Source organism: Falco biarmicus, chromosome 12 (assembly GCF_023638135.1).
Source record: "Falco biarmicus isolate bFalBia1 chromosome 12, bFalBia1.pri, whole genome shotgun sequence".
NCBI lineage: Eukaryota > Metazoa > Chordata > Aves > Falconiformes > Falconidae > Falco > Falco biarmicus.
The window spans coordinates 4,489,290-4,507,131 of record NC_079299.1 but is presented as its reverse complement, the minus strand read 5'-3'; the positions used below and the strand labels follow the sequence as shown (position 1 = coordinate 4,507,131).

The 17,842-nt window shown below is 43.1% G+C and overlaps 1 protein-coding gene across 11 annotated transcripts in view; it reads right to left on the bottom strand.

The window, feature by feature from the left end:
• CLIP4 (CAP-Gly domain containing linker protein family member 4) overlaps positions 1-14,870 on the bottom strand; it is a 39,328-nt gene extending 24,458 nt beyond the window's left edge. For 5 of the 11 annotated variants that reach the window (XM_056357010.1, XM_056357017.1, XM_056357019.1 and 2 more), the window contains exons 1-8: positions 14,025-14,116; positions 13,012-13,046; positions 10,682-10,743; positions 9,945-10,091; positions 7,063-7,202; positions 6,061-6,154; positions 5,150-5,311; positions 1,733-1,851 (exon numbers count right to left, since the gene is read on the bottom strand). In XM_056357010.1, coding sequence (XP_056212985.1) covers positions 1,733-1,851; positions 5,150-5,311; positions 6,061-6,154; positions 7,063-7,202; positions 9,945-10,077 — 648 coding nt within the window. In that variant the 5' untranslated portion in view covers positions 10,078-10,091; positions 10,682-10,743; positions 13,012-13,046; positions 14,025-14,116. Of the gene's footprint in view, positions 1-1,732; positions 1,852-5,149; positions 5,312-6,060; positions 6,155-7,062; positions 7,203-9,944; positions 10,092-10,681; positions 10,744-12,090; positions 12,177-12,535; positions 12,664-13,011; positions 13,047-14,024; positions 14,117-14,695 lie in introns of those variants that run through there. The other 6 variants (XM_056357015.1, XM_056357013.1, XM_056357011.1 and 3 more) reach the window with 6 other exon arrangements.
• Between the last annotated feature and the right edge of the window lie 2,972 nt (positions 14,871-17,842).

Genomic DNA, 17,842 nt, shown 5'->3' with positions numbered 1-17,842 from the left:
TCGTATTTACAGCCTCTTATTTTCAGAAGTGCCAAGTTACCAACATTTTTCATCTTAAAAACATTCTTGGTACTCAGAACACATGAAGAAAGCCACCTGTGTGTATATATCTGTGTGCCTGAACACAGATTTAGGAAAATAAGCAAGAATCACGGTCTGTAACGCCAATACTCTAAAGCTAACACCTCCCAAAGAATTTATCTTTACCCACTGTATAGTTTACTCCTTGGTGAGACTTATTCCAAATGTAAGACAGAATTCAACAAATATACGTTGCGTGTACAGAATACACAAAGCTGATGTCTCACATAAATATTTGAATAAATCTGCTCAGGTTTGTTTAGGTACAGGCTATTCCATGAGAGATGACCTAAGGACAGAGTCCTTTCCAAACACCTCCCATTCCCAGAGCAGTGACTGTCACTGCCTGCATGTCCCATGTGACACCCACCTTAGGCCAGAGCTGTCCCAGTACCAGCTCACCTGGAGGTAAACCCTAACTCCAGCCCAGCTGGCCAGACAGCGAGGACAGCCCTGGCCTCTCAGGCTGCTACAATGGCAAGTTCTACCTACGCTTCCTTCAGCAAAGCCATCAGCATGGATCTTCGCCTACCTGCCCGTTTTCACACAGCCTGTGGAAACAATTATCTCAGCCTTCCAAAGCGGCCTCAGCTGAGCCCCTGAACTCAGAAATTACCAGAAGCTCCAAGAGGGAATGACACAAAGCAAGACTAGATTTGCTTTATTTCCTTAAAAAACAGAATAAAAGCTCAGCCTTCCCTCAGGCCCCTATAAATCTCCCTGCTCAACCCTGGAAAACTATAATCCTCACTACTCAGCATTTACACTCTGCTGCCCTCATATAAGCGAACTCTACATACTGTCTCTGGGCAGAACTTTATTGTGGGATTGAAGAATTAAACACCTACCATTCCTTAAAAATCTACAGACCAAGAAGGAGACCAAGAAGAAATACAGCATTTTTAAAGAGATCTAGCTGAAGTATCGTGAAGAACCGTATGAACAATGACGTTCCAGAAGACTTTACACCCTAAGTGATACACAAAATAATGACTTCTGAGTACCCTTAAAACAATTATAAATTCTGATTTTAAAAAAACACCTGAATTTGAAAATGGAGAATTGAGATACTGCCTATGCTAAAAAAAAAAAAGAAAAAAAACCAAAGGCACAAACACAACAACAACAGCCGCCCACAAAAACCAACAAGAGCCAATCAAAACCCAAGGTTTGTGGCTAGGCACATAGAGCGGCACCTCACACTGTAACTCAGGCCTATTTATTTGGTTAGTAAGCACAGCAGTTAATGCTTCTTCGTTACCGGTTACTTATGTTAAGACTAAGTTTACTGCTAAGCAATGCACTGCATTTCTGGAGGGCACAGATTGCACTCCTGTATTTCTGAAAAGATCCACCACCGCCAGAACAACTGTTGCAAGACACAAAGGAGTATTAACCAGTGGAAGTTCAAGCAACAAACAGAACATCATCTTGAAAGCTATCTGAACTAACGAGCTAGGCTGTGACGCAAAAATACAAACTGAAACACACAACTATGACAAAGCATACAGAATCGTCCACTAGGAGTTGCAATTTAACTGAGCCACTATCACTCCAGGTAACACATTTTCAGCCAAAATCTTGGACAGACTGTTCAGTTTTTCCAGGTACTTTTTTCACTTGTTGGTGATTCTACAGCCTAACACCTTACCCTAAAGGCAGGATTCGCTCCATGTTCCAGTAAACACTTGACAGCTCCTGTACACAGGTTAAATGCAGCAATGTGCAAAGCTGTTCCAAAATCAAAATCACTACAGGTGGCATCCACATCTGCAATTAAATATCACATGTGAGGTATGCAAGTCTGTTATGTAAACAATTCACCCTACAGGTTCCTTGAGAGAACTTTCAATTCTACGGGTTTTGTTAACATTTATATAAAGACACCATTATTTATGTACTAAATGCATATGAGAAGTAATTCTACATAGAATATCAACCTTTTCTGCATCTGTTTATTCATACCACGAACAGACCTGGAAGATGAGCATTTACTTTCATTCCTTTTATAATACCGATGACTTCACTGCAAAATTCTTGCTATTGAGGATGCCAAATCTGCTGTGCTAAGATTAACAAGCTAGTAACTTTAGGTTTGCATGTAAATTGATGTTTCTGAAACATTTCTATTTTATTGCTTCTAGGTGTCAAATGTTGAAATGAGATGCGTCTGCAACCAGTTATTTTCCTTTGTGACCAGGCAGTGGGGCAAGGGAGAACTGATTATACCTCTACTTTACATCAATTTAATTACGAATAGCCAAGCACAAACTAAGAGCTAGTGATTTTTATCATTTTTTAGTTTTCAAAGAATTGCACTCTGAAGGCTCTTGCACTGATACTTTGGAAAATGGAGCACTGCATTTGACCAGAAGAGATTTAGCATAATATGTATTTCCATCAGTTGTTCCAAATATATCTTTCAATCTGCTATGAAGTTATCACTGCTCTAGAACACTGGAGTTTTAATGTCTGTTTAGTCTTTGGCTCCTCTCCTAAATATGCAAAAGAGATGTTAGTTTGATTCAATTATGTGTATGACTGTTAATTAAAAGTACCAGCTGATTTAAGACACAAACCAAAAGCCAACAAAGTACTACCAATAATGTTGCAATTTGAAATACTGGGAAGGAACATAAAACTTCCCACCTCAGAGCTGTACAGCCTCCTAGTATTCTGCAGTATCAGCTTCCGTCCCAAAATCCACTAGCCCTTCTCACAATGTGATAAACTATGTAAGGGTGTCGATACAGTTGGGATGTACTTTGTTATACTAAATATTTTAGGGGCAAATACAACATCAACATATATAGAAGATATATAAATATATCTGTCTGTAGAGATATTTCAACTTTATAGAGACAACAAATCTGGGATCAAATTTAACAGGTTTACAATTGCATTAATATGAATACAAACTTAGCTATTTTAAATTCCATTGGCACACACATGTAAGACATGATGAAATCATAACAACAGCTACGCATACAGATGTACCTTTCATATACCAAATGTCAAAGGACCGTTACCAGTTTAAAAGTGAGTAGAAGCTGTGTAGTTGTACACAGCCCTTGAAACTTCCATGTCCAATACGGTAACAAGGCTATCAAGTATTTTTCTGCAAATTGGTTCTCCTGTGTGTGCAGAATACTGATCAGTAACGTCAGCTACTCAGTCAGCAACAGGTGCACCTATTACTATTTTAAAAAGTAAATGACACATACTTTTTAATATTTTTTCTTTCATTAGACTAGTGTGACTTCCTCAGGCTTGCAAGCTTCATGCTTGGAGTTTTTAAACACTTTTTTTAAAACACTTTTCTTACATTTTTGCTCTAAAGTTGGCATAGTAAGGGTGACAAAAAGGAACACATACTTCACACACCTAGTCACCCAGCAACTACCCCCAAACTATCCAGGGGAAATAAATATGCAGCAATGGTCTGTCATTAGCAATCTATGTGGGTTACAGTCATTGTCTAATGGCACCACACAACATTGCTAACTCTTGAGCCTTTAACAACTTTTATATTTAAAACCTCTAAAAGTCCAAGATCAAACTAGCTCTCTGTTGTAACAATTGATGAGCAAACCTGTACAAAGAATTTAACTGCAGAGCATTGTAAAGGAAATAGTTCCGCAGCAGATCAGAAGGAAACATCTGCGGTACTAGCTGTTTCACAGTGGGTGTCTCAGACTCAGTATACCATGGTCTTGAAATTTTTTTCTCCAGTTCAGTATGGAACCCTCCAAAGCACAGTTGTCTCCTACGCACATCCTCCCTTCTCTGCAAACTGCCTGATGAAGTATGGCACTAAGATCATTCTTGATATTTATCTAGACCATCCATTGCTTTCAAGTCACAGGGCAGATCATTTTATACATTTTCTGAGATTAAAAAAAAACCCTCATCTGCTTATCCAAGAGTTGCCAACTGCCAAGGCATTTAACCAGTGGTTTTCTCGGAAACCTGAGCAAATTCCTACCCCTTCTGTAGGCATTGCACAGAAGATGAGAGCACCAAACACAAACGAGGTCTGAGAGCAGACCTATCTGCTGATGCGAATTATGGAGACCAGACTACTGAAATGTGGCACAGACTTAACTGCTGTGCAGTCTTATTTTGTCTTTTGTTACTAGTCTACACTTGTTACCTCTTCAGCATGTCATACCAGTAACAGCGCTGCTTAACAATTACTTCCGTGATGATTCAGGATGTGGTAAGCAAGCCTTGAGTACTCCAAAAACCTATCAGCTTCTCAAAATTTTAAGACAGAGTCTTTAGCTACAACTAGCTAAAAAAGGACATTAATCATTTTAGAAAATGGCATAATCAGAAGGATATTCAGTAGAGCAAATTAACATTTGTACAATTTTAGTATTAAAATTGCTTACTGGTTTTGATATCCTGACCAAATTAGGAACAAATGATTCTGGTTCAGAACCATTTCTGTATTTCATTTGCATTAGTATAAATAGGGCTCAAATTATCAGTCCTTCACATGATCATTCCGAAGGGTATTATCTATCTATGCTAAACACTACAGTCAAACTCCTCCTCACACATAACCTTCTAGATAGCCAAGAAGTGGGAAAAATGAGTGTGTCAAAGTTGCTTCAGTCACTATTTTGCCACAGGCTGTTGCCAAATCCCCACTTCTCCTTTATCCTTCTCCCAGCATTTCAAACATACTTCTCAATGTTTAAGGAATCTTAAAAAACCTAAGAATTTACCAGAACAGTTACATCGTTGGCTTTCTACACACATTCTCTTAGTCCTTAACAAGTTAGAATTAACCTGTTTACTTTCCATTCTATTAGACACTTCACCACCCTATACAAAGCTCAAGTTCAAAAACCAGCAGTGGACTCACTGCAGTAAACGAAAAAAATTAGGTTAAGAGAAAACTGAACCAATGAGGCTGGCTAAAAAAAAAATAATAAGAAATTAGAAATTACTTATTTATGACAGATGAACAAAGCCCACACTTGAAGACAACTACACACCAGCTTAGGGTCAACAGTAACAAAACGCGGACAACTACATGAAACAAAAGTAAGATGCCTACCTTTTGGCTTTGCATTCTTCAAAATAACACTAATAAGTTCTGGAACATCAAAGTAGGCAGCATAATGCAAGGCATTCATATTTGTCCAGCGGCTGCGTAAACTGCTATCAGCACCCAAATCAATCAGCTGCGTCGCAAATTTTACAGCTGTTTCAACATCACCTGCAAGGGAAATTGTGTGAAGTATGCATTGGAGGTATATTTGACCTCTAAAGACATGCACATGCTTATGCGTAACAACACATAATGTACGTTAAACCCCTAAAGCTTACAGCAGAACAGTTACTATGCCTTTTTTTTTTTTTTACAATTAGGATGCAGAAATCTTTGCCTTTTATTATAAAGGGCTGACATCTCTAATATTTAAAAACACTACCTGTTTATTTCTAATGTAAATAACATGCACCCATCAAACCCAGGGATTTTTAGTATCTGATAGAAGAAAAAAATACGGCTGTTAAAACCAGAGTTAAATATACTCTTACTGCCAGTACTTACAATCGTAACAATGCAAACAAAGATTATTGTTTTCTTCTGACAAAATTAGGGTGAAAGAAAAGGCAAATACCAGCCAGTCACCTAAACATTCTGGTTTCACTGATAGAAGAAAACTGTCGATAGCTTACAGTTCCTACCTCAGTCCAAAACTACCTTTGCTAATTTAAACATATGTTTAAGCTGGTATTACTGTTTGCAGTTACCTATACCACTAACTCAACTTACTCCCAACTGCCACAGCCATAACACTGCACTACAGCACTCTATCTTCCTTTCTGATGGCTACTGGAAGAGCCAAAAAATAAAAAAAAATTTAAAATATGTACTGCAAGGAAAAATTCTGTAATAGTCAGTGGGATTAGCCTTTGTGAATTAATTGGGGTTTACATCTATAACGGCGTTTCTTTACTCACCAATACCATGAGCCCCTGATTTGCAAGTGTAATGCAAGAGAGTCATATCAGTCAGTCCATCTCTGTCATTCACATTGCAGCCCCTTTTAATGATCTGACAGATAAGTGGAAAACAAGCACATTTTAGCTTTGGCATACCTCTGACATCTGTATTATTTAGTAAGTTATTTCAGATATATTGATTCCTGAATTCATTTCAAGGGCTAATAAAAAAGAAACCTGTCAGAACAGACTGTAACTGCAGAACTGAGCAACATGCATAAATGTAATAAACAGTGTTACATTAGTATCACTAACCTTCATTGTTTACAGAATTTAAAGCTTTTTTATATTATTCTTCTGAGATACATTTCACATGCTGGGAAGTTAACTGCTTAACTGAACAATAGGCAAATGACATGCTCTATGAAGTCTCTCTCCTTGTTCTCCGATCTCTCAGCCATTTCTCCCTCCCAGAAAAAAAAGCCCCCAGTTACATTACGGTAGGAAGAATCTTTGCTATACTTCCCTACCTGTCTAGAAAAGCCTGTAATCAAGAAAAATAAGCAAGTAGGATGGAATTACTAGAAACAAGGTGTCTTCTGAATGCAGCCTATTGCAGGCTGCAAAGACATTTCAGTTCCTCACTTATTTTGTGCCTTGGAAACATTGCCCTTGAGGTCAGGCTTCACCCAAACTTCGTATTATTGGAGTTTATGATTACTGCTAAGCAGGAAACAGAAACACCAAGGTCAGGGGTCTCCCAACAACTGCTTTCAGAGGAAACCTTCTTTCTACCATCTATCCAAATAGACTGAATTTTTATCTGTTATCTTTCTCTTTCCAAATGAGAGCAGACAACATGTGGAATACAAGGCACTGATCAGTAACTACTTGTTAAAAGGCAGAACCTGTATCTGCAGGCTTGATTTGTTCTGCTTCTGAATGAACAATTTTTATTCGTTGTCAGCATCGTATTTCTTTAACACTGAAAGCATTCAAGGACCTTCATTTACGCCTCACCTCATTCCCAATAACATCAATATTCTGCTGCACCTGTGGAACCCACTGCCTTAAGATAGCAAACAATTCAGAAACTGACGTTTTAGGGTTGAAAAGTATTTCTTGGCATGCTGCATCATTGGGATCAAAGAAGGAAAACTCTGTAAAAAAAAAAGCAATCATTAGGTAAACTGTGAGTTTTAACACGCATCCAGTTGTTCAAAGTGAGAGGCAAAGAACAGCAGAGCGAGTCACTTCACAGCTAATCACACTGGAAAATCAGAATGTTGAACTAATTTAGAAAATTTTCTTTAATACCTGTTCTGTTTTTCCTTTAATACTAAGGTCTTGCTTATACTTTTGAGCAAGCTGTGAAGCAGCAACCAATACAAGTACTGCAAGACTGATTTTAAGTTTAGGCAAGGACTAGCAGAGATGTGCAGTGATTATGCCAATAAGGGTTTAACTCTTGCTTCAAGCTAACCGAAGACTGCTGATTCTAAGCTGTTTCCAAGCACCGACAAGCCTCTCAAGCTCTGCGATTAAATGCATACACGATTTCTCCATATGCTACAAAACATGTCTCTTCCTCCTTCTTCCATCAGAATTTACAGAAAATATACCAAAATACAAACACAGTCACAAACCTGGCAGGCATTCCATGTCCTCCATTATTTTCAGATATTTCATGAATGTATAAACCCAGCTGGTGGCAGCTGCAGGTAACAAACATCTTTAAAATTAAGCCACCACACCAAGATCAGGAAAAAGAAGAAAGGAAGGAAAAAAAAAAACCCAAACCCAAAAAACTCCATAGTTTTAAGATTTTAAGCCTCATGTTGCTTCAAGCAACCCAAAGTAGAGGTGGAAAAACCACCTTATTATTAAAGCATGATACTTCATCTTACTTACAGGTATATGTGTGTGCATGTATATACACATACTGTATTTTACATTTGAGGAATTTCTTCCAACTCTAGAAAATTACATGAAAGAATCCAGATAGCAATGGCTAATAGCAGAGGGAATGGAAGCAGAACCTACTGCCATCAGCAAATGACTGAACCATGGAAAACACTGAACTTTTACCCTCAGTGCAGCTATTGGGGAATTGCCTTTTTAAAAGTTCTCAAATAAATGTACAATGTCAGCTTGCATCAATCACAGATACAAAGCTCTCAGAACAGACATACAGGTTAAGCAAAATAGAGCATCAGCCATCTGGGCGTATGACACGGTATAAACTACCATCACCTTTCCTCAAAAACAGCAGACCGCTTAACAGACAAAAGCCCACATGGAGCTCGCTTCCCGGCTACCTCCATTGCCTTGATTCAACAAGAACAGAGAGGAGAACAACTGCGCTGATACTTGACATGAATTTTTATTTGCACCTAGTATATCAAAAAAAGCAAACCCAAAAAAAACAAAGCGTGCGTCTCATCTAGGCCCATGCAGCGACACAAATCTCCCGATTTATCTACTAGCAGTTAACTTCTGCATAAAGCAGCTGATCTATTGCTGAAAGCTATCAAGGAAACAGACGACTAGCTAACAAGATTAATGGTCTGGTGCAACACGCATGATTCTTACTCTAGCAGGAAGATTCCTAGCTATGAACCTGAACCAAATGATAGATCAGAAATCAACTCCAAGAGCTGATCAGCACGCTAGCGTAAAACCCCAAGAATATATGAAGTACTAATAACAACCACCGTAAGTGCTTAACAGGGGATCACAGTACTTGCACACCAATAAAATGTTACAGAAAAATTGTTGAAACAAAAAGTTCCTGGAAGGGATGACAATGGCATCTAGATACCTCAAAACATTACTTTCTCCACCTCTGTCTTTCCCATGCACCGATTACGGTGCTCGGCTCTGTTAAGGAAAAATAAATGCACTTTATGTAACGACCCAGAATCTTTGTTGGGGCTTAACCTTCTTTACTCAGATTCAGTAATATTACCATTACACAGGTGACAGCAACCCATAACATGATTTTTTTTTATTCAAATGAGTAGGCACAGACCAAGTAGGACAGACAGGAGTGATATCACAGTGTTATTAGAAGAGATCAGGACCCAACCATGTTTGAAGAAGGACAAATGCAAGGCAGAATGGAATAAATTATGGCAGCACTTTAGAGTGGAATAGGATGGACAAGTATTGAGAACAGGACTAAAGGATGTAAAGACACATGTTCATGTGGAACTCGTAAATTTCCAGCTGTGCTAACTCATCAAATGGGTCTCAAGACTGCCGAGCCTCTCAAAGACAGGACATGTACCGTAATCAACTGTATTCAGGAAAAATATATGTAATCAGTGCATGGGAGAAACAGAGGGCAAGGCAGTAATTTTTAAGAGATATAGATGCTATTAACGTGTTCTGCAATATTCAAAGGCATTATAATTGTACCTATCTATGAAGATACTTACCTACAGTGACAGTTTAAAATATTACATACCCTGTTTAAAATATTGCTATAATTTGTACACGTGAAGACAATTCAACATGATTTCAAAAGCTGATCACCGACACTTGCTATAATTTTCTAACACTCGTTTGACAGTCCTTACTACAACAAACATCCACACTTCCAACTGGAATATCCCCCTATAGTCTATTTCGTACATACTGAAAGCATGAGGAAAAGCCTAACTCTACTGGTTTTAAATGTGATGTAGATGCTTAACTACATTCCAATACTGCAATTTTACATCTTAACACAAAACCCTGTTCTACATTGAGATGTAAAAATCCTAAAGACACCTGATCACACACACAGAGAAGAAACAAGAAGGAAAAAAAAATCATAGCTGTTGATAGCTTTTCTTAAAATTTATTACTCAAATTTATTCTCTGCTGATCACAAATTCATTTCTGTTAAAAGTACATACCACAGTCTGAAGGCATTGGTGCTGCAGCAACAGAAAAAGTAACAGATGTTTCAGAGTTTGGGAGCAAGAACCGTTCCCTTTCAATGAGGGACTCTCCTCCTAAGGAAGATTCTGGGAGATCCTCTATGGTCATCTTCTAGAAAGCCACTTTAGGAAGGAAAAAAAAAAAACAAAAACAAAACCTTCAGTAGAAATACTCGGCGTTAATTCTATCGTAGTAAGGTGCAATGAGACTAAAAACTTCCCTTTTTGCAAACCTAAACTATTACTACCACCATCACATTATTACAAACTAATAAAGTTAATTAGTAAAAGCTAGTAGGGTATGGCATCAAGGACAGCCAACTTCTAGTTTTGACTTTGGCACTGAACTTACACGTTGTTAATGAGAACCACAGTAATTCTCCCCAGTTTTCCACTTGAGTAGTAACGAAAATAATGCTAAAATTACCAACTACACAGTGGTGATGAATGGATTAGTGTGTTTTACAGCTTTATGAAAATGCAAAGCACCAAGTACCTGCCCTCACACTCTGCATGCATACTCCTTTCCTTCATCACAAGCAAGAACGTGCTACCAGCTGGCGCCTTCTCCTCTTTTAAAATTCCCAGCACTTTAATCCTCCCACACAAAGCTGCAGCCAACTCATTACCGAGTGATTCACTCCTGGACTCATGATTCCGGATCAGCTCCTTTCCCAGCTTCCCCCCTCTATGTTTTAAAATAGCATACGTACCACAGTGTTGTCACCTCCACCCTGGTGTTGTTTCCAGTCAACTTTTCAGGCCTTAGAGCAACCTAGGAGAGAGAAGAAAGACTAAATGGCTGTACAGAGTTAAGGCGACACTTTCAAACAACCAGGCCAAGCTACCTTCTAGCTACAGTTCACATGCTAAGATCAATGGAGAACTGGCTGCCACTTGTAAAGACATCTACTGGGGTAAACTCAGTAACAAAATAATGAAAATCATTACTCTTAATTGAAACTGGCATTATTGCACTGTTGGAGACTACATCTCACAGCTGAACAAATGCAATTCTGCATCTTGAATTTGCATAGCTAAATAGTCGGGACAAAAGCACTGCTTCTAGTAATCAACCTAAACCTTTATTCTGGGGATTGCTATACAGTGGTTTTTACTCTGGAATTTTTTTAGCCAGTTTGCTTGACAGAAAGAATTCATGGAGCTTCAGGGCACGTTTTGGTTTTATTACATTTAATCTATACACGAGTAAACAGGAAAAATAAAAAAGCAGTCAGTTCTTGAGACTTCGATTTTTTTTCATGTATCTTACATACAACAAAGCTACGTGAATAGATTTATTCTAGTATTTCTCCAAATAAATTCATCACACTATTTAGGAACATCACATAATCTACATTCTAATATAAAAGGCATTTTAGCCGTGGATTACAGATGCTAATAATGAAGGATATTGAATAAACTAAAACCTCCTCTTCTTGAACACCACACACAGCTCATCCTGTCCTCAATTTGGAAAAGAGATCCACACAAAACATGCTGCTGCTTCTCCAAGTATTTTATTTCTGCAGTCTTACAAAGTTATACAAATGCATGTGCTGGCACAAAGGGAAGATCAGGGAGGCTACTGGGAAGGGCAGGACTATTTCTTCCCACAGCATTACCAAACTGCGTTGGCTTAAGCGTTCTAGATTCAACAAGGACAAAAATATCACTAATTATTTCAATTATTATTTTCATCCAGTAAGGAAAAGTTAAGAGTTTACATTTTGAATGGCTTTAAGATCATCAGAAACATCATGTACAAGACAGTAATGACTTTCTTGCGCGAGGGACTAGAAGGTTTCTTAAGCTGCAAGTCACTAACTAAGTCTCCTTAGTAGGGCAACAGTGATACAAATTTGCTACCATTTGATATTTGTTCAGAGGCTATGTCTAAACAAAACAAAACAAAGCTTTGTAAAACACATAAATCCAAAACCATTTTTCACAAGTCGCACATCAGACACTCTCACAAAGGAACAAGTAATATGTGTGACTATAGAAGAGATTATAGTTGAACCTGTTCATTTAGGACAGGAAAAGAATTAAAAGCTTTTAGCACAGTACTGCCACTACCACACTGAGGAAACAAAACACACACAATGAAAAGTGGCCAGACCTGACGGAGCAGATGTTAATAGGAAGAGGTGAGATTTGTAAAGCATGATGACAGAAGTTGCTGGAACTAGAAATCAACATAGAAATCTGAAAATTAATACAAAAAAAGGACTGTTTATTGCACACAGACAAGCAGACCCAACAGAACAGAACCTGTGTGTTCACAGGTATCCAGAGCACCTTTTACTCCGAGGGGCCAGAGGAGAGAATACAATCCGTCACGTGACTGGGAAGAATTCAGCACACAAATTACCAAAGCAAAGCAGGCAGGGAAATAACCCATGCTGTCGGGCAGGTGACGTGAAGACCCGAGTGCTATAATACACGTGCCGACCCAACTGCGTAAAGAATGGCTTCACGTGTTCACACGAGTGCCAGCACCCCCTGACCTAAGCATGCACACCCATACACCGTGGGATTTTAAACTGGATCTAGAAATATATTACCATGTCATGACACAGGACTGAACCATGCAATGTCAAGGCAACAACATGTTCTGCACCCATGACTACCTCCAGAGACTGCTAGCTCAGGTGTAAGAACATCACAGCCACTTAACATCACACACACATACCTGGAAAGGCAAAAGGAGAGCAGAAGGTTGAAAACTATTTCAAAGAAAGGGAGAAAACAAACAGACATTGTCCTCATAATGACTCCTGTTATGAGCAAAAACACAACTGCCTGAGGTACTCATCATATCCAAGACATACAGACTGAGGTGAGAAGACCTGGGGACATGGAATGGAAAATCTTCCAGAAGAGCAATGATTTCCTTACATGAAAAAGTAAGTAAGTTCAGACCGATGGAAAGAAACGGTTAGGAGAAATTCGATGAAACAAAGGACAGAATTCTCCTGTTCGCAGCATTGCCAAACTACCATTCAGCACAGTTTAGCACAGCAGAGAGTATCATACTTACTATTTGCCAGCCATATTTGCTCTTCTAAACTGAATCTGAAAAAAAAATAGAAATATCATTGGAAAAAAAATACAAAAACTTACAGGAGTCATCAGGTGCACATGCTGACAAATGGACGAGCAACTACAGGTTTCCTGATAGCCACACGCTACAGAGAAACGTAGGCTACCTCTGCGTTGAAAAAAAAAAAAAAATTGTATAATACAGGATCCAACTTTATCACGTACTCCAGAGTTTGTAAGCTTCTATTTGTGTTCAAGCACAAAGTTTTCCTGCAAATGCTATAGAAAACTTGCAAATTGCGGAAGCGTTTCGAGTGGTGAGACACGGTGCTAGGGCTCTGACAGCAGAACTTGTGTTGTGAAATTCCCTGTCACCAGCGCGGTGCTGTCGCTGCCAACACCCCCGCGTAAGGCACTCCCTACCGCGCACCGACATGCGCTCAGGAAGGGAAAGTCGCCGCCGGGGAGCGAGCCCCGGGCAGCGCGTCCCTGCTGCCCCGCGGCAGCCCCGCTCCCCGCACACCGGGGCGCTCCAGACCGCTTTCCCCAGCGGCGTGCGGGGCCCTCTGGCAACAGGGCACCCCGGGTTGAGAAGCTGTAAGTCTGAGGCGAGCTCAGCCCGCAGAGCCGCCCGGGTGGGCTCCGGCCGCGGGCTCACGGCCCCCCGCCGTACCCCACCCCCACCCCTCACCTCACGGAAAGCGCCGGCTACCGGCGGGGCTCCCAGCCGCCGCCTCAGCGCGCCGGGGCGGCCGGTACCGCACCCCCGCCCCGCCGTTCCCCACAGGGGCCTCCCGCCCTGCGCCGCCCAGGGGCCCCCCTCAGGTACGCGTGCGCCCGCAGCCGCCGCGGCGGCGGGGGATCGGGGCCAGGGCCGGTCGCGGCCCGCCCGCTGCGGCGGCTCCCACGCCGCCACTCCGCACGCAGAGAGAGTGCGGGGAGGCCGCCGGCCCGCGGCCCTGCGGGCGGTACGGGGCCGCAGCTCCCCCCACCCGCTTCCCTCCGCCCTACCTGCTCCCCGCGCCGAGGGGCGCTCCGGGGCCTCCCGCGCCCGCCCGCACTGACGGAGCCGAGCCAGGCCGAGGCCGACGCCCCGCCCCCGCCCCCTCCCCGCCCCCTCCCCGCCCCCGCCCCGCCCCTCCCCGCCCCCGCTCCGCCCCTCCCCGCCCCCGCTCCGCCCCTCCCCGCCCACCGGCCTATCGGCGGACAGCGCCCCCCGGCCCGCCCCGCCCCTCTCGCCCGGCGGCGCCCCCCTCCGGTGATGGCGGCGCTGTTACGGCAGCGCCGAGGCGAGGGCAGCAGCGAGGCGGGCAGCGCGGCCTGCGGAGCTCCCCGCGCCTCTCCTAAGCGGAGATGAGCCGGTAGCTCGCCCCAGCGCCCTGCAGGAGGCGTTTCCGAGCGCACCCCCGTCAAACACAGCCTGGAGAGGCTGTTGGGCCCGCGGGGGCTGCAGCCCACCGCCCCCCGGCGGGACAGTCCCCGGCCGCGGGCCCGGGGACCGGCAGGGACGCGGCGCGGCCGGCGGGGGAAGGTGCGGGGCACGGCCCCGAGCGCAGGGGCTGGGGGGCGGCGCTGCCTGCAGCACCGAGCCGTAACGTGCTTGTGCACCCACGGCCGCGTCAAGGGGGCTTGCTTCAGGGCACGCGTGGGCACCCCCGGCTCGGAGCCCGGGACTCGGGTACCTGGCTTCCCCGCTATCCCAGTGACCGACCGGAGGAACCAAAGTAGCAGCTCCCAGGGTGACCTTTCGGCCGGGCAGGGGCTGCTTATCCAGCGCCGCACAGCTGACGGACAGCTCCCGCCCAGGAGTGATGATGGACAGCCACAGCCAAGGAGTGATTTCTATAAACCCATGCCGTGCCAAACCCGTCCTCCTACAGGTCGAGCCCAGGCTGCTCGAAGGGAATCTGGCCTGGATAAAGTCTCCGACAAGCCGTGCTGAATTTTGATGCTCAGTCACTATTAAGGAAATAGAACTGACGTTTATAGTCAGGTAGTTATTGTTTTCCCAGTGATGATACCAGTTGGAGGGGGAAGGCAGGACAAATAAGGGGGCTGGCAAGTGGAAATTACCTCAGGGGAAGTACTGGGAAAGTCCAGAGCTGCAAGTGCTCTCCGACCCCAAAGATCTGAAAACTGAAAGAAGGGGAACATGGACTTGCAGTTGTAACAGTAAACACGATACCCACTAGCTCGAGAGAAGCTATGATAATTCATCTATTTGTTAGAAATCTGCTGTCCTTTGTAAAAGCAAAGAAAAATTTTAACCTGCTGCCTGCTCTTTTTACCTCACAGGTACTTTAGAAGAAGGGGTTGAAGTGTAACCAAAGACATGGATGTAAGCCAGATTCAACGTCAGCTTAGCAGTGGCAGTTGATGTCTGCCTTTTTTGAGATGCTTGAGATTCTGGGCACAGGAAATATTTTATGGCTGATACTGATTAATGGATTTTAGTGAAGTGCCTGAAATGGAAATTATTACCAATTCTGGAGAAGACTAGAATTTAGGAGAACTTCAATGGAGCTCAAGTGCAAGCACAGGGAGAAATGGTGTCAAGTAGAGTTGAATGGAAAGTACTAGACTGAGGGAGGTTACTGATGACATCCTGGAGTATTATTCTTGGAATTAATCTTTGTTTCATATTTCCCTTTAGTTATTTTGGCAGGAAAACCAGAAAATTGATGAGATGGGGAAAAAAATGAACTGCGGTTAAAAAGGAATTAACTAATATGATTGATGTATGGGATCATCATATGGAAGTCACTGCAGAAGAGAAAGATGTGATTGTAGCCGACAGCTATGCAATGAGCATAATTGCCAACATAATGCAATGGCATAAAAAGCAAACGCTTATCTTATGACGTGTAACTGGAGAGCGGTGGCAGGGAAGTGTTCATGCCAGCAGGTTCTGCCATCTCCTTGGGAAACTGCACATGGTGGTGACTACCCTTCCTCAGTGTAGCATGTCCAGGGATGATCTGCTAGCACGGTCGAGGAAAAGAACAGTATTTTAGGAGGTTACCAGAGCACGGATTGTCTAATGCAGCAGAATGAAAGCTGAGACAGAGGGTATGGTTGCCATCTGCCATAAACCATGGAAAATGGTGTGTGAATTCAAAGGTAATGTTGAATATAAAAATAAAACTGTGTGAATAATTTTATGCTAGAAAGGTAAAGCAAGCACCTAACAAAGCATCTCAGGTTCTAGAACCTCCTGGTTGGAGCAATAAAGGCAAAAACCCTAACATTTTAGCTCTGAGTGAATCCTGTGGCTTAGTGCTGCAGCCACAAAGGAGGCTGGCCACCATTGCCTGACAAAACCCCTGCCTGTCCTGGCTTCCACTCCTGGGCTTTGCAATGCAGTTCTTAAAAATAATAATAAAAAAAAAATGTTGAAACCTCATGCTGTACCTTTTTTCACAGTATCTTTTCCAGACATTCCTACGTGCCAGGGTGTTAGTCTAAATAAAAGTCTGTTCAGCCTATGCTGTGTGACTCATTTGGCACTGCCATGGGTAGCAAAGGGGCTGAGCACCTGCAGAACTCAAAACAATGGGCTGCAGCAGCTCTGACCACCTCAGGAGGAAAATGGGGAAACAATGCTTGTGAGCAACAAGCCTGTTCTAACGAAAATATTATTTCCCTGCTTGCTTCTCCTTTGGGCAGAAATAGGGCATGACTAGCCAGTCCCTTCACAAATCTATATGTCAGAGGAAAGGAATTATTTCAATGGCTAATGGTGCAGCTTCAAGTAGAGCCACTCTAGAGCAAGGATTAGGGTAGCAGAGAGGTTCTGAAAGTTTCAGTGATACTTACATATGACTTCCCGTGCGCTGCTGGACAGCAAGCACATTCAAAAGATGGTGGATACTCCAGGGGCACTCCTCAGAGCTGGGTGTGAAACAAGGAAGCTGTGTATCCACCTGCAGTCAGGACATTTCCCTCGTACAAAAAAGGCAGCCAGTCACTGTCAGTCTTTCCAGCCCTGCCCATTATTTCCAAAGGGACATGCCACCCTTCCTCCCTCCAAGCATCCACCAGTGCCCCGCTGTGCAAATTGCCTTTTCCAGTTCCTGCTGGGCACTCCAGCTCCCAGTTCCTCAGATCACATCCACCACTTCTGCACCCACAGCCTCGAGCCTAGCACTTCACCAAAAGCCACTCGGCTCTTCTCTCAGCAGTGCCCAGGCAGTGGAAGGAGATCATCTTCTCTCCAGAGCAAATGCCTGTTCCACACACACATGCGCCAGGACAGCTGCGCCAGCAAACCTCGCTGCCGAGCGGCAGCTGCCACACTCCAGGCTGCCTGCACGTGTGATGGGGTTTCACACAGCTACCAGGGCACACGCTGTGGTTTGAGGCACGGTTTGAGGAAGCCAGGAGGAATGCCATCTTTATCTCAATTATCAGGGAAAACCTGAGGTTCTTCAGGGGAGGGAAGCCACGGGGAACTGGAAGAGGCATGAGGCTAAATAGCTGCACTCTTTTCTATAGCGTCTTGGGGTATTTTTCAGAAGCACAAATCACCTGGAGCTCACTTCTCGATCCCAAATGAACACTGTCACCTTCCACTAGAAGTGCGAGAAGCCACTGCCTGCCTGCCTGTTACATTGCCAGTCCCTGACCTGTCAGGAACTTGCTTTCCTTGAAATTGCTCCACGACCGCAAACCTGCTTCCACTTGTGAGAACTGATGTAACTACTGCCTAGGGTAATGGGACTGTCCCCTTTCAATTTTCTAGATTTGCCTAACTCTGGAAAGCTATACTGCTTTATGCTTATGTAACAGCTTTATGCTGTTTCACACAATTCTTAGTCCTAACTCTTAAC